The following is a 14,000-nucleotide window of genomic DNA, read 5'->3' on the forward strand; positions in this document are numbered from 1 at the left end:
TTTTTTTGTTGGTGAAGGTTCTAGGACCAATCAGAGTTAGGGGTATGAACTTTATAATTTTTACATTGAAATAACTGCTGCTGGTCATCAGACAAAAGAACAAATCAAAGCAGCTTTTCTATCTCTGTTTTTTCCCAAAGCATTATAATTTGGAACACTACTGACTACCAGATACAGAACAGAGTTCTGTCTTCCTCCAAACCAATAGGACAGTGCAGGAGAGTGCAGAAGGCAGACTTTCCTAAACACTTCAAGAGAAACATATCAAAAAGCTTCTGCACTCCAGGGATTCATGAAAAGCACCTGCACACTCTGTTTAAAGCAGCGCTGTGTCTGCCTACAGCTGGTTTGGGGTTGGTTTTGGTTTTAAAATTTTTTTCATCAAATTGCTGTGAGTTTGGGTCTTGGGCAAAGTGCCTTCCTGCACACACCTGGGTTACAAAGATCTTCTGTGGGGCAGGGATTGCTTCAGGCATCACCACCACACTGAGCAGCAGAGAGAAGGAGCATTCACAAAGAAACCCAGAGGTCCTGTGCTGGTTTAAGTGATTGGCACCTGAGCGCACAAAGTCCTAAATTTAGTCATGAAAGGACACAGGATGAAAGCCCCAAACCTTGAAAGGAGACCCAGCTCCAAGCCTGAAACTCAGACTGGATATCTAACAGACCACAGATTATATCCTAGATCCTAGATCCTGCCTGAAAATGGATTTCTGTCCCCTCAGGAACTTGCAGGTGCTCTGTCGTGCCTTGGTGTGAAGCGATGTGTCAAAGTCCTAGCGAGGGCAGAACTCAGGGCTGAGGTCACCCCTCTGCTCTCAGCTGAGGTAAGGAGGAAAGACAATATCCCATTTTTGAGTGTGATGTTGGACACAGTGTCTGCATTCAATTAAAGAACACAAATTAGCCCTTAGTGCCAGAAGAAAAACCAAAATGAGGGCCACTTTGATGGACCAAAATAAAATGTGAGACAGGATTGATTTATCACTGCCACAAAAATGTTTGGAATACACACTGCAAAGAAACTTCAAGAAATCCATGGAAATATTTTGAAAGGGGTGTGACACAATCACTTTGAAGGCTAAATTTTCTTTTTACTTTCTGCCTTTGGAAAAGGTTTTAAGATTCAGAAAGTGTATTTTGCTCTAAATGTGGAGGCCTGGGGTAACTTTCCTTTCCCCTCAGCACCCCAGCACCTTGTGTTTTGTTCCTCAGCTTTGGGGAAAGGAAGTGGGTTGAGGCTGCCACCTCCTCTCCTTCTTGGACAGGGCACAGGAGAATGCAGACCTGCGTGGAATCACTCACCAGGGCCTCTCACACAAGGAAAAGAAGCAGGACACCTGCACAACATCCAAATTGCAGCATTAAATACTAGGGGTTTTCAAAGGAAAGGCTTGGAAGGGATCATATCATTTTACCTACAGGTAGTGGCTCAAGCAAAGCAAGGGTGAGCCTGGAAACAACTCTGGGAAACAAATTTGGTGTTAATAGTATGCCTGTGAGTTTGCAGTTTATTCATGAGGATTCAGTGGGGACATTATCAAGGATCTCAGCCTTAAAGTAAGTCGGCTAATTACCTTCTGGCCTCAGGGTCCCTCTTCCTAGCAGCCCAAGGATGGGTGAAAATTGGTGCTCTCACAGCTATCAGAGTACAGTGCTGAGTAGTTTGCTGTAGCTGTTCCCAAGAAGGATGGGATGTCAGCTTCTTGTGCACATTCTGAAATGAAAATCTACGTAAAACCAAAATACACTGTGTTTTTTTCTGAAAAAGTTGCAATGAAAACAGTGGAGATGGCTGTAATTACAAATAAGGCATTGAGTTCTTCTAGGCATATATATATATATATAATATATATAAAATACATTAAAAGCCCACAAAGAAGGAAAAGATGCATCAGATCACTGAACTTATTCTGTCTGGAAGGAACCAAAGTAGAAATCATTAACTATAAAACTATCACAGTAGCAATGGAGAAGGAACATTCAGAGGAACATTCTTCTCTTCATGCTGTATGTGAAATTCAATTCCTTCTAAGGACTTTTACAGTCCTTACAAGTAGCAAAGTACCCTTGGACATGGGGGAGGGATCTTCACATTTAATATTTAATTTAATCTTTGCTTGCAATGCTTTTTGCTTTTCACCAGCTCTTCCATGTCACAGAATAACACAGGAATAGGACTGGCTGGGGATAATTTCAAATATGACATGGTCTCACAAAACTGTGCAATAGTGAAGATCATCTTCCAAAAACAAAACCATAAAAAGCTCACCCTAAATCCTTTTCTCTGAAACAATCTCTTTAGTGACTTACAGCTGGCTTCCAGCCATGCTGGAGACGAAATCCACCAAGAAATCCACCAAGAAATCCACCAAGAAATCCACCAAGAAATCCACCAAGAAATCCACCAAGAAATCCACCAAGAAATCCACCAAGAAATCCACCAAGAAATCCACCAAGTACCTGCTGATGGGAACTGCAGTTAATTGAGCACAGTGACAAGTGTCAGCTCCATTGGGAAAAGATGTTGGAGAAATCCCACAGTAAATGATGGATCTGAATTTCTTAACCCTCCCAGCTCTACAGGTGCTTGCAAAAGTCTCAGTACAGCCAGATACACTCTAATACAAAGCCATGTGTTTTTTTCCAAGTGGATGCAAGTGGAGTGGGGAATTCCTGGGCTGAGCTTATAAATTCAGAACTAGTTCCTGTCCAATTACTTGTTACAGCAACAGGATGAGGGGTAATTTCTTTTACATTTTGAATTTAAACGCTTCTCTCTTGGCAAACATTTCCATAGAGGTTTCAAGAACCAGCAGTGTCCAAAACAGCCACCTGGCACCTGATAAAGATTCATTTGGTAAAATAATCTGGTTGGTATGATCCTGAACACTGATCTAAGGGATCAATAATTGAGACTTTAAGCTTTAAAACATTGTCAGCTTTAAAATATCATCAGCACTGCAAATCCATATGGCTGCACAGCGTTCTACAGCTTTAGAAAACTCAGTCCATCCTGACTTTTACCGACAGCAAAGATGCACATTGTACCTTTAATTACCTATCCTCCAGGTGCTGAAATAAAGTGAAACATACTTCTCCTTTTTCACTCTTAGTTTTATTATAAAAATCAACATTTCATTTGTTACAACTCAGTTTATAGTAATAATTGGAAAGGATTTTTGTACAAGGTTTATATACATCGTACAAGTAAAGCACTTTATTTTACAAAAAAAAAAAGTTAGTGAATGAGTGGATAGGGCTGGCCAAATGTTGGCCATTATAATATAAATACATCCTTGCAAAGCACCATCGTACCGAAGTTGATGAACAAGAGACACCAGCTGGCTTTAAGACAATGACAGTGATTAAAGCTTACAAAAAAGAACAAACAAAACAAACCAAAAACAAAACGAAGAGTAAAATCTGAAAGCAGCACCAGATCCTTCACTTGCAAACAAGGCTAGTTCAGCTTAAGCCTGTGGTATCCTCTTTCCAAAACCCACTTCCCCTTCCCGCTGACTCTTCCCTACAGGGCTTAAGGCTACAGCCATTTCAATCAGGACTTCAAAGCTGCTCTGCTCATTTAAAGAGGGAACACGGCTCTCCAAGAGTTTGTAACAACCACCCTGCCCTCTTACTGGGACAGTCCTGAATATAACACAGACATTTTACTTACCCTGCCCTGCACAGTTCTGGTGTGAATCACCCAGTCCTATAAATGCTACAAATTCCTTCCCTTTTTAAAGATGGAAGAGAAAGAAAATTTTGGATCACTACTGTATTTTGATTTCTTTTAGAAAGAAATTGACTGTTTTGTAGTCCTTTTCAAACTATTAGTTCATTCCTAACTTATTGATTTATCTGTCACCTGCCATTATCTGTCACCTGCCATTAAGTTAGAGGTTAATTTTCAAGCCATACCAACACCAAAATGCAATTTGAAAAATCTCATTGCTAAGAAAGCAATTTCTGAATAGCAATGCTCACATTGTTCTTGCACTCAATGAGCCAGTTATTTTTGTGTTGCAGAACTAATGAGTGATCTGCACAGTACAGGTTCAGAAACAGATTCTGTCACTAACAATAATGTGTGACTAACATGCTCAAGGCAAAAAGGTCAGGAAATGAAAGTCATTGATTTCTTCTTAAGAGATATTTTGAAGAAGTCATCTGATCCAACAGACCAGGGAGTGCTGTAGTTCAAGCAGTTCCCCCAGAATGGTGCTAATTAATTAATCTGAGCCTTGCCAAGCAATCAGGAATGGAAATAATATCCAAGACAGTGGCCTTTCTTGATCTTAGCACAAGTTTAACTACTTTAAAGCTTAAACTGTGTTTAGGACTTGCCAGTGAAGCCATCTCTGGAGAATGGGCTGTAATGAACAGAGAAGCAATGCAGAGCTGGAGACCACAACATCATCAGGGCCAATCAGTGTAATAAACAGGAATGGCAGGGATTTTCCACATGCACCTTCCCTTGCAGCTGACTGCAGCACCTGCCATGTCAAGCAGCTTGGGTGCAATTTTCTTCATAATTATGCTAGGGCTGCAGCAGACTGCTTTTCATGTCCCTGCAAAACACAGAGGAGCTTTACTCATCTGCAAAATGGACCCCAAAAGTAGGGGAATAGTATAAAAAAAGTGTTTCCTCTCCTGCCTGGCCTGACAGAGCATTAAATATTCAGGTGTTCTGCTGTCTGTCATACAACCTGACCAAAGGGAGCCCAGGGCAGGTGAGACACAGCAGGTAACTCTCAGCATTAGCACTCTGGGAGTCAGGGAGGCTGAATGGATGCACCAGAGAAAATGATCAGCTTTGGCTAAGTGCCCATTACCAAAGATTTGGGTGCCTGCACACACAGGTATATTGTACATGCACGTGGGGAGAGAAATGCTGTGGCAGAAATCCGGAATTCACAATGCAGAAAGTTTCAACTCACAGCAAAATGCATCCTTTGATATCAAATGGCTCACTTATGTATTCTGCATTACTGTAAATATTTCATTTAATGTATGTGCACAGGTTGCATGAATTTATATTCACAGAAACCATTCTTTATTTCAAATGCAAATGCCATGTGTGTGTTCTGTTTCTCGCATCCAAGTTATTTCCTAATAAATGTCTTGGTATCCAAAAGCAGTGGGGAAATGAGGAGTGCCCCTTAGGAAGCTAAGAACTGCATGGAGCATGACATGCCAGGTATAACTTTAAAAGGCAGACAGGTCTCATTAATGCTGCCATTTAAACATGCAAAGTCAGTTTTCAACAAATCAGGCTGTCATGTTTTGTTTTTTAGCTACAACAGATTGCTTCTTTCCAGACTGGGCATTCCAGCTATTCCCATCACCAGAAGCTAAGAACACTGCCCAGGTGTCTACAGAGAGGGAAAAGCACACAAGGGTCCCTGTGTTAATGCCCTACTGTACCTGATGCTGTAGGGTAAGGACCTTTATGCTTAGCTTGGAGGACAAGGAGCAATTTTCACTGCCATCAGTGAGATCCCTTCCATGCTGATGCTACAAACCCACTTCAGCAATCTCCTGAATGGGCATGTCTGGGTTAACTACAGCCCCAACACCTCAGTCAATTGGAGAAGCAGGAGAAAAGATGATCCTCACTGAGGGAAGGAGAGAATATGAATCAAACTGGCTCAGTGGCAGAGGGAAACAAAGAGGAAATGTTCAGTCTCTGTGTTTATCCATTGGGAATCTGTCAGGTGTGGGTAGTGGTTGCATCAATGCTTTTGTAATCTGCAGATCTGCCTGAGAGGAGCTTCACAGATCAGCACCTCTTTCCAAAATTTACTCCAGATTTACTGAGCAAATACATGTATTCGCAAAATCAGACCCTAGCTTCCTGCTCAGATGAGGAACAGCCTGTTCTCTGTGCTGGGCATTTTCAGTGGAAAACCCCAGTCCATTTCCCCTCTCATGAACCTCCCAGAGGCAGATCACTCAAAGTATTTGATGCACAAATTGAAACACCTGTATCAGAAAGACTTGATCAAATCCTACATGGAATTCTATGTCCACCCCACTGACTTCAGTTGGATTATGTGGATGTAAACCAGCACAGGAGGCAGCACGATCCATATGCAGAGAATGTCCTTCTTCTAAGCAAATCTTTCTTATAATTAAAACATAAATTTACCTGCAGGAAGCTCCCTCCAAGAGGATGCCTCAGTGAGGCATTCCAGCTACACCAGAAAGAGGATACCACTCCTTAAGCTCAACCATCCTGGAGTTTTTCAAAAAGAAATTAGCACACTGAGAAAAGCATTTTGCAAGAAGACCAAGAGACCATTGCCATTGCAGTACAAGCACTTGGACTGAGATACAACAACACAATATTCTTCTGAGTTCATTAGTGCAAGTTTCCACATGTGAACCCCACACGGAATGCTGCACATGAAAAAATGTAAACAACAGAGAAATTCTAATTCTCATCAGTGTGCCAGCCTCACCCCCCACCCCGACACACCCGCCCTCCCCCCTTCATATATATGGTTTTGAGTTCCCTTATAGCTCACAACGCCCTCCTCAACATCCATCCTGCTGGACAACATGAGGAAGCTTCTCCACCAGCAAGGAAGAGCCACAAGAACAGCCACCACAATTCCTAGAAACCTAGAATGAAGCTGGGCAAAAACCCCTTAGCACGCCCTCGTCAGAGACCAACAGCAATAGCCTGGAGATCACCAAGGCTTTCTAAAGTGTCCTCAGGTATTCTGGACTAGAGGAAAGACCCTTTGTTACAGGTGGAATCCCAGTGACACCGTTTTCCTGGGAGCTGAAACCAAATGAGGATCCAGTACTCCAGGTGAGCGGCAGCTAGCAAGAATAACTGGTCACTGATTTTGTCAACAGCATCAATTGCAAGCCCATGCTGTAGTTTCAGAAAACTTCTCTTTAAGTTGAAACTGGCTGGGGAAGAAGCAACAGAGAACAATAAAAGCCAAAAGGTGCCTCTGGAAAGTTGCTATCCCCATTCCATAGCCAAAGGTGAGGAGGCAGGAGCTCCCCAGGACCTTTGTTTTGAGAGAGAAGGCTCAGAGGGCCAGTCTGGGAAGGCACTGAGCACCTTCAGGGGATGTGATGTCAAAAGAAGGTGCAAATGCACAATGCCATCTAAGACCAGGGATACTGTGAGCTCTGCTGCAACAAAACAGATTCAAAGAACTGCCCTGGAGTCCAAGAGAAGTTAACAAGATCCTAGGTTGCCCCTTAAACGACACAAATAATGTTTTCACTTGATTAAATAATCTTCCTGTCAAAATCACCATGGTGAGGCTGACGGGAGAAGGGGCTAAATATGACGAAATACAAAAATAGAGATGTGAATATAAAATGGTTTGGTTAAGAATATCTTAAAATTTGACATTCACAGCGGTTAATACTTAAGTATTAAACTCACACCACGCAAAAGAGGAGGTATGTCAAAATCATACTGAGAAAAACTGGCTTTACCTAACACAAAGAAAACACGAGCAGTTAATACAGCAGGGGAACTCCTTCCAATGATCAAAACATCTATTTTTCTTATGGACAGTTGTTCCACTGAAAGTTAAATGCTTCCTTACTAGGAAAAACTAATATATATATTTATATATATGATTTGTATACTGTGGTATCAATATACACTGAAAGTACTGCAAGGATATATTATTCATTTACAGTAAAACTAACAATCCATGGTTAAATTTATAGTTTATAAATATGCTGTCTATATTATATGTGGTATAAAAATATTTGACATTTTGTGGGCACTAGGTCAAAATAAGATTTTCTTTTTTAAGGGACTAAAAATCATTCAGGTATATGCATATTACCCTTGTCAATGATGTGAGAATCGACTGACCTGGTACAAAACAGAGTCCTACCATGCTGGCAAACTGAGGAGGGTAATGTATAGAGTGATAATCACTGCATGACAAGGCTAATTAGGAGAAAACCCGGCATTTACAGCAGCCCAGTTCTAGCAGTACTTTAAATAGGAGTATCATGAATTTAAGTGACACGGGCAAGAGGAAAGGATAAAGAAAAGTCAAGAAAACCTAACTGGGATTAAAAACCAAACTTGAAAATACACCCAACAAAAATAACTGAAATTCCAGAATCAGGGAGAGAGCTCTAAACGCTCTCATTTGTTAAATGCATTAAGGAAAACAAGAGGTGTATTCATTTAAAGAGTGTGCGACTGATTTTCTGGATTCACTGCTACGATTGCTGTATTCTTGTAGAAAACAAAGCCCTTTGTGTAAGGTTAATATCTGTCCTGACTGCATTTTCAAGTTTAACTTTAGTTGCTGGCCCTCTGCAGTTAACATAGAGGTTATTTGGCTACTTCCAAGTATCTATGGTATGCTGCTCTGAGACGGACTTCTTTATTATTAATTATTTTAAACATTTTTGGTATTGACAAAACCCACATATCACCTCGCTGGACAAGTAACACATCCCAGTCCTTCCATTTCCTTATGTGCTCAGTCACTTCACTGGATTAAGGCATGTTTTTGTGTTCCATTTGCAAAAATAAAACCTTTTTGTACAAACGTCTGGGTCCTTTTATACAAAAATCTTTCTTCTTATGGCACAAGCAGCAGCTGCTGTTTAAGAAAATATATAAATATCCTCTCTTTTTTTTTTTTTTTTTGAAATTCTTCTGTACAAATATCTTCAGCGTTCCTCCGCCCCACTGTTTGCCTGTACACTGTCCTCCCCCGCTCGGCTCCCTCCCCCCGTCCCCAGCACGACCTGTGGTATTTACAGCGCGGCGCGGGGCCGGGGGGCTGCGCTCACGACGAGTCGGTGCAGGGGGACGGCGGCGGCGGGTACAGGTGGTGCGAGTAGCTGCGCTCGGTGTACGGGGACGGCGGGCAGCTCTCGCAGTTCTCCTCGGCTGACAGGTACTGGCTGCGCGGCGTGGGCGGCGGCGGCACCGGCTCCGAGTCGTAGTTGAGGTCGCTGGTGTAGCCCTTGGCGGCGGCGGGCGCCCGCCGGCTCGGGCCGTAGTCGCTGTCGCACACGTCCGTGCTGCAGGGCGTGGTGGGCGGCGCGAAGTGCCGGTAGCTGTAGGGCCGGTAGCTGCAACGGAGAGGGAAACGATCGTTTTTCCTTTTTCATTTTTCCTTTTTAATTTTTCCTTTTTCAAGCGGGACAAGCCAAGGTGGAAACAAGAAAGCAAGGCAACACCCCTGCAGTGATGCACAGCATCTCCTCGCCAAACTTCCCTGCAGAAGTGCTACAGTGCTTGGCACATCACAGCAACAGGTGAAAGGCGTGCCAATTTCTTTATTTAGCTAATATTACTGCGAGCTTAGTTGATAAGGACACACTCAGGAGACAGAGGTTTGGGTTCAACAGTAGCAGGGCAGGAGAGCGAGAGCTTTGAGCGCTGAGTTTATTTACAAAACTCAGTTTTATACATTTCTTATGGGCTTGTGGATTGGAAGGTGGAATTCTACCTCTCAGTCCACATTGGTCAAGCTAACTGTCAATCACTTTTCTCTTCTCACTTAGAAATATGTAAACAATGAAAGAGAGACAGCAAAACATGGCCAGTGTTTATAGTAAGGAGCGTGAGAAGCTGCACGCTTCTGCTTTAGTACAGAACGCTCAGGAAACTGAGAAGAATCATAGCAACAATCTAACTCGGTAAACTTATTAATTTTAGCTCTAAGCAACCCGTCATGTAAATTTCTGATGTGCTGCTTTACTGGTGGAAAATTCATTTTGTGCTCGAAGGTGCTGGAATGGGATAGTGTGCCATGTTTGGTGTAAGTATTCTATCACCACATTCAGGTTACATTAATCCAGAATGCTGTGGGTGCCCCAGGCCAGCCTGCACAGGGCATGGAGCAACCTGGGCTAGTGGAAGATGTCCCTGCCCATGGCAGAGGGTGGAACTGGATGGGCTGAAGCTCCTTCCCACCCACAGCATTCCGTGATTCCAAGATCACTGGAGAAGCCAGGTGTGCTGAGCTCTGGGTGCTTCCCAGTCTCCAGATGTTTCCAGTGACCCTGGCACTGCCTCTCAGAGATGCAAGGAGCACCTGTAAGAGCTTTTGTTGTGCCACAGAAAGGAGCAGTGGCTGAGAACAGTCTCTCACACAGCAGGCTCCCTAAGGACTTAATTGAGGTAGAAAAAGTTGCTCCTAAGACAGCGGGGCAGGAAGGGCAGGGTGTGCATGTGCCTGTGTAACAGCTGCCTTGCAATTACAGAGAAGATAATTCTGTTTCCATTATGCAGTTTCTGGATACTAACTTCCAAGACAGGAGGACTGAAAATTACCTGGCACACCCACAGCACTCAGGAGAAGCATTCCTTAGAGAAGTAACTGGGATGAAATTCTCAAAGGCTGCTACCACAAAACATCTTTTAAAATGAGCCCAAGATAGTTTCAAGGAAACAAATTAGAAAGGGAAATGCGTGGTAACTGCAACTCCCAGCATCACAGTCAGTGGTTGGGGATACAAGGGGATGCAGCTCCTCTATAGTCAAGCCAGAATATTAGGAAAGAAGTAAGATCAGAAGCAGCAAGACCAGTGTTTATTTTTGGGCGAGGGAGCATTTGGAAAATATTGAACCCTATGCTACACCCCTAATATCATTTATAATGCTTCATCTGCTAACCAGTGGATGAATGATGCTGGTGCCTGAATTTGGGTTTCTTTCATTAGAAAATTACATAATTTAAAAAGATTTTTCATATGGCTGCAAGGGATCATTATAAACATCTGGTCTGACCTTCTGCACAACAGAGGCCACATTTTCTGCTAATGGAGAAGAGATGTCTGTTCAGCCCCAGAGACCTCATTATCCAAAGCCCCCAAAGGCTCTGTGTTAGGGAGGCACAGCTTTCAGACAAATACAGCACTCTCTTCTCACTGACCACATCTACTGGTGATTTGGGAGGGGAACCTTTACACCCTTGGGTAGCAGAGGTCTGTTCCTCTATTTTTGGTAACTTGTTATAAAATTATAACTAATCCCAGCAGTCTTACAGGGAAGGTAAGAAGAACACATTCAAACAGAGATAAAATGCCCATAAATACTAGCCAAGAGAAAATAAAGCAAAAGGTTAGCAATCTTTTCCAGATATTAACCCTTAATGTGTCAAACTAGGAATTCTATGCTTTACCTAGACAACAATATGAATGTTACTTCTGACTTATTAGCCTTTATATTCCCAACTTTTCCTCCACAGGGTGTTTGCTTATAATTTCTGATAATTACATAACAAATTATTTATGGCAGAAGCCTAAAAGAAGGTAGGGTTCACTCCAGGGTAAGTTTTTTTGCTCAAAATACTCAAAATACTGCATTTCTTTTGGCATGTAGATAAGTGCTGTCAGTCCCCCTAAGGAATATCCCCCAGGGATGTATCACTACCCACTCAGGGTATGATTTACCTCAAACAGTGCTGCACTTCTACACAGGCAGCAGTGGCATGATACACGTGAGCCCATTGAAGCACCAGTTTAGAGCTTGCAGAATTAGAGCCTTTGATTGTAATTCTTATGGAGCAGAGGCTGCCTTTATTCTGCATTTTCTACACTAACTGCTTTGATCCTAACAGAAGCTATTGCAATAGTAATTACCTGTAGGATCTATGAGTGGATGGGCTGTTTGAAGAATAACCAAATTCCATGGTATAGTGTGAACGTTCAGTAGCTGGTGATGGTGGTGGGTTCAAAATCTAAGGAGTAAGAAAGGAAAAAAGCCACTATTAAAAAGGAAAGATACAAAGGAAACTCGAGAAAATGCCACTTGATAATTTTTTAGTAGTGTCTAACAGGAACCTTGAGTCAAGAACTGCACAGGTAGCCCTCCCAACAAACAGGATTTTTTCCTGTTTATTCCCCAGCTCTTAAGCAGACCCTGGAAATGCCATTTGTTGCCCTTCCTACTGGCTATTACTAAGCTCTTCTCAAAAAACGCTGACTGCTGTGGCTATTTTGACACAGGCAGTGCTGAAAAGTAAAGCTGCAGCCAGCTGTTCAATTCTAGATTGTCACTAGGGATACCACTGCCCCAGGCAGACTGGCAGATCTCTGCTCCTGCAGGCTGCAGTCCCCAAGTGTTGCTCTGCTTGTAATACTTGCAGCACGCTGGCCAAGACAAGCATTCCTTCCCTATGCAGGCCTGTTCTTACTCCCTGTATTTGGATTAATTTAAAGCTGATTTAAAGCCTGATCAGTTGATTCTCAGAACTGAAAACAGACACTTGAAGACTCCAGCCTCACCAAGCATGGCACTCTAACACTCAACAGTGTCAGAGTCAGTGTTTTTATGGGAGCTCCACAAAAATATCCAAACCACAGATGGCAGAAGTGAAGAGACAGGGAGCCCTCTAGGGCTGGCACCAACTGTTACACAGCAGTTAGTGCAGCACACTCCCCATTTGTGATGGAGGGATGTTATGGAGCTCAAAACACTTGTTCACTTATTTACCTGTCACTTGTAAGACACAGGATACAAAGCTTCACTTTAATTCCTTGAAAGGTCTGTACAGAATCAACCTTAGTTTTACCTTCAGAGGCACATGGCACAGTGTAATGAAAGGAGATCTCTCTGCCAGAGCTGCTCAACATCTACAGGGATTTTTTTCACCTCCCCTGACATTCAATCTAACATCTTTCTTCCTGGCACTGAGCTTTCTCACAACTTTTTAAAATTAAGCAAAAATTTCTGGACCATTTGGAAAAAGACAATCCCCTTTCAAAATCACTTACTCCATATCCAAACAGGTTTACTAGGCTAGAATTCTAAATCAAAACATTAATCTGTTGAATGATTAACCTTTAAAAAGACACCGTCACTTCCCTGAAAGTTATTAAAGGTTTATGAATAATAGAATGACTTACTGGAGGAAAGTAAGTGCCTTTGGTGCTTGAAGAACTACTGGAGGAGGCTCCTGTAACGTGGGCCCTGTCATAGGGTGGGCCACTGCTTCCTCCCATAATGCTGAGGGAGCTGATGACAGATTTACCTCGAGACATACCTGAAGAACAGAGATGTGTGTCAGTATCCAATTCCTCCTCAATTCACAGACAAAAGGAAGCTTAAAAAATAATCTGGAGGACAACAGCAGTACAAGCACGACTTGTAAACCCCAAATTAATTATCTTGGTAGTAAAACCAAATTATGTTCTGAGAGGTGCCTGCTGGATCTAAAAGCCACATATACTGTGTTACAGTACATATTTAATCAATATATACAGAGGCAATGCATATAGATGGAGTGCAATGTTGTGGTTAAGTTTTACTTTTTAAACAGCAGTAGCATCATGTGTTGGAAAATTCATCATTAAATGAAATAAGATGAGACCAAAGTTACTGCTGGTCATTAGAGACTTAGCAAGAAGTCTCACAAGCATACCAACTTAGTCTACAAACCTACCAAGAATGACTACATGATGTTTAAAGTCCCATGAATATAACTTTACCCTGTACTGTTGTGAAACTTTGCTGGTGCTACAGTAGCCCAAAAAGGGGATTCTTTAGTAGCAAAAGAAGAAAATGCACAGTGTGTGCATTTATTGGAGCTTAGCTTCTGCCAAGTACCTAAATGCTCGTGAACAGCATGGGTAAAACAGCAGCTCATTACTGTAAAGAAGGATGGCAACAAGCCTTGGCAGTCCTGGCTTCCCACAGCATCCAAGCCCTGCATCTGGAGCAGGGATTTCCTGCACACAGACACACACAGTATCCTCAAGGAGAGCTGTGGGGGCCACAGACAAGGCTCAGGCCTTTACTCACCAGGGAGAGAGCCTGACAGGGAGCTGGGGTGGGGCACGTAGCCCAGGGGCACCGAGGCTGGCCCGTGCACCACGTAATCGTTGGTCATGGTCTCGCCATCGCCCTTCATGCGCGGGCACAGCACCCTCTGGCACACGAAGTACATGGCTCCCACCACGAACACCGTGAGGATCACACCTATGATGGAGCCTATGGTGTTGTTGGGCTGTGGTGCAGGCTCCTCTGTCGTGTCTAA

The 14,000-nt window shown here is 42.9% G+C and overlaps 1 protein-coding gene across 2 annotated transcripts in view; it reads right to left on the reverse strand.

The window, feature by feature from the left end:
• Positions 1 to 3,096: 3,096 nt before the first annotated feature.
• The window catches only part of LRP6 (LDL receptor related protein 6), a 107,640-nt gene continuing 96,736 nt past the window's right edge, over positions 3,097 to 14,000 (reverse strand). For both annotated transcript variants that reach the window (XM_063395334.1, XM_063395333.1), the window contains exons 20-23: positions 13,766 to 13,996; positions 12,871 to 13,007; positions 11,605 to 11,702; positions 3,097 to 9,087 (exon numbers count right to left, since the gene is read on the reverse strand). In XM_063395334.1, coding sequence (XP_063251404.1) covers positions 8,799 to 9,087; positions 11,605 to 11,702; positions 12,871 to 13,007; positions 13,766 to 13,996 — 755 coding nt within the window. In that variant the 3' untranslated portion in view covers positions 3,097 to 8,798. The remainder of the gene's footprint in view (positions 9,088 to 11,604; positions 11,703 to 12,870; positions 13,008 to 13,765; positions 13,997 to 14,000) is intronic.

Source organism: Prinia subflava, chromosome 4 (genome assembly GCF_021018805.1).
Source record: "Prinia subflava isolate CZ2003 ecotype Zambia chromosome 4, Cam_Psub_1.2, whole genome shotgun sequence".
In the NCBI taxonomy this organism is placed as follows: Eukaryota; Metazoa; Chordata; class Aves; order Passeriformes; family Cisticolidae; genus Prinia; species Prinia subflava.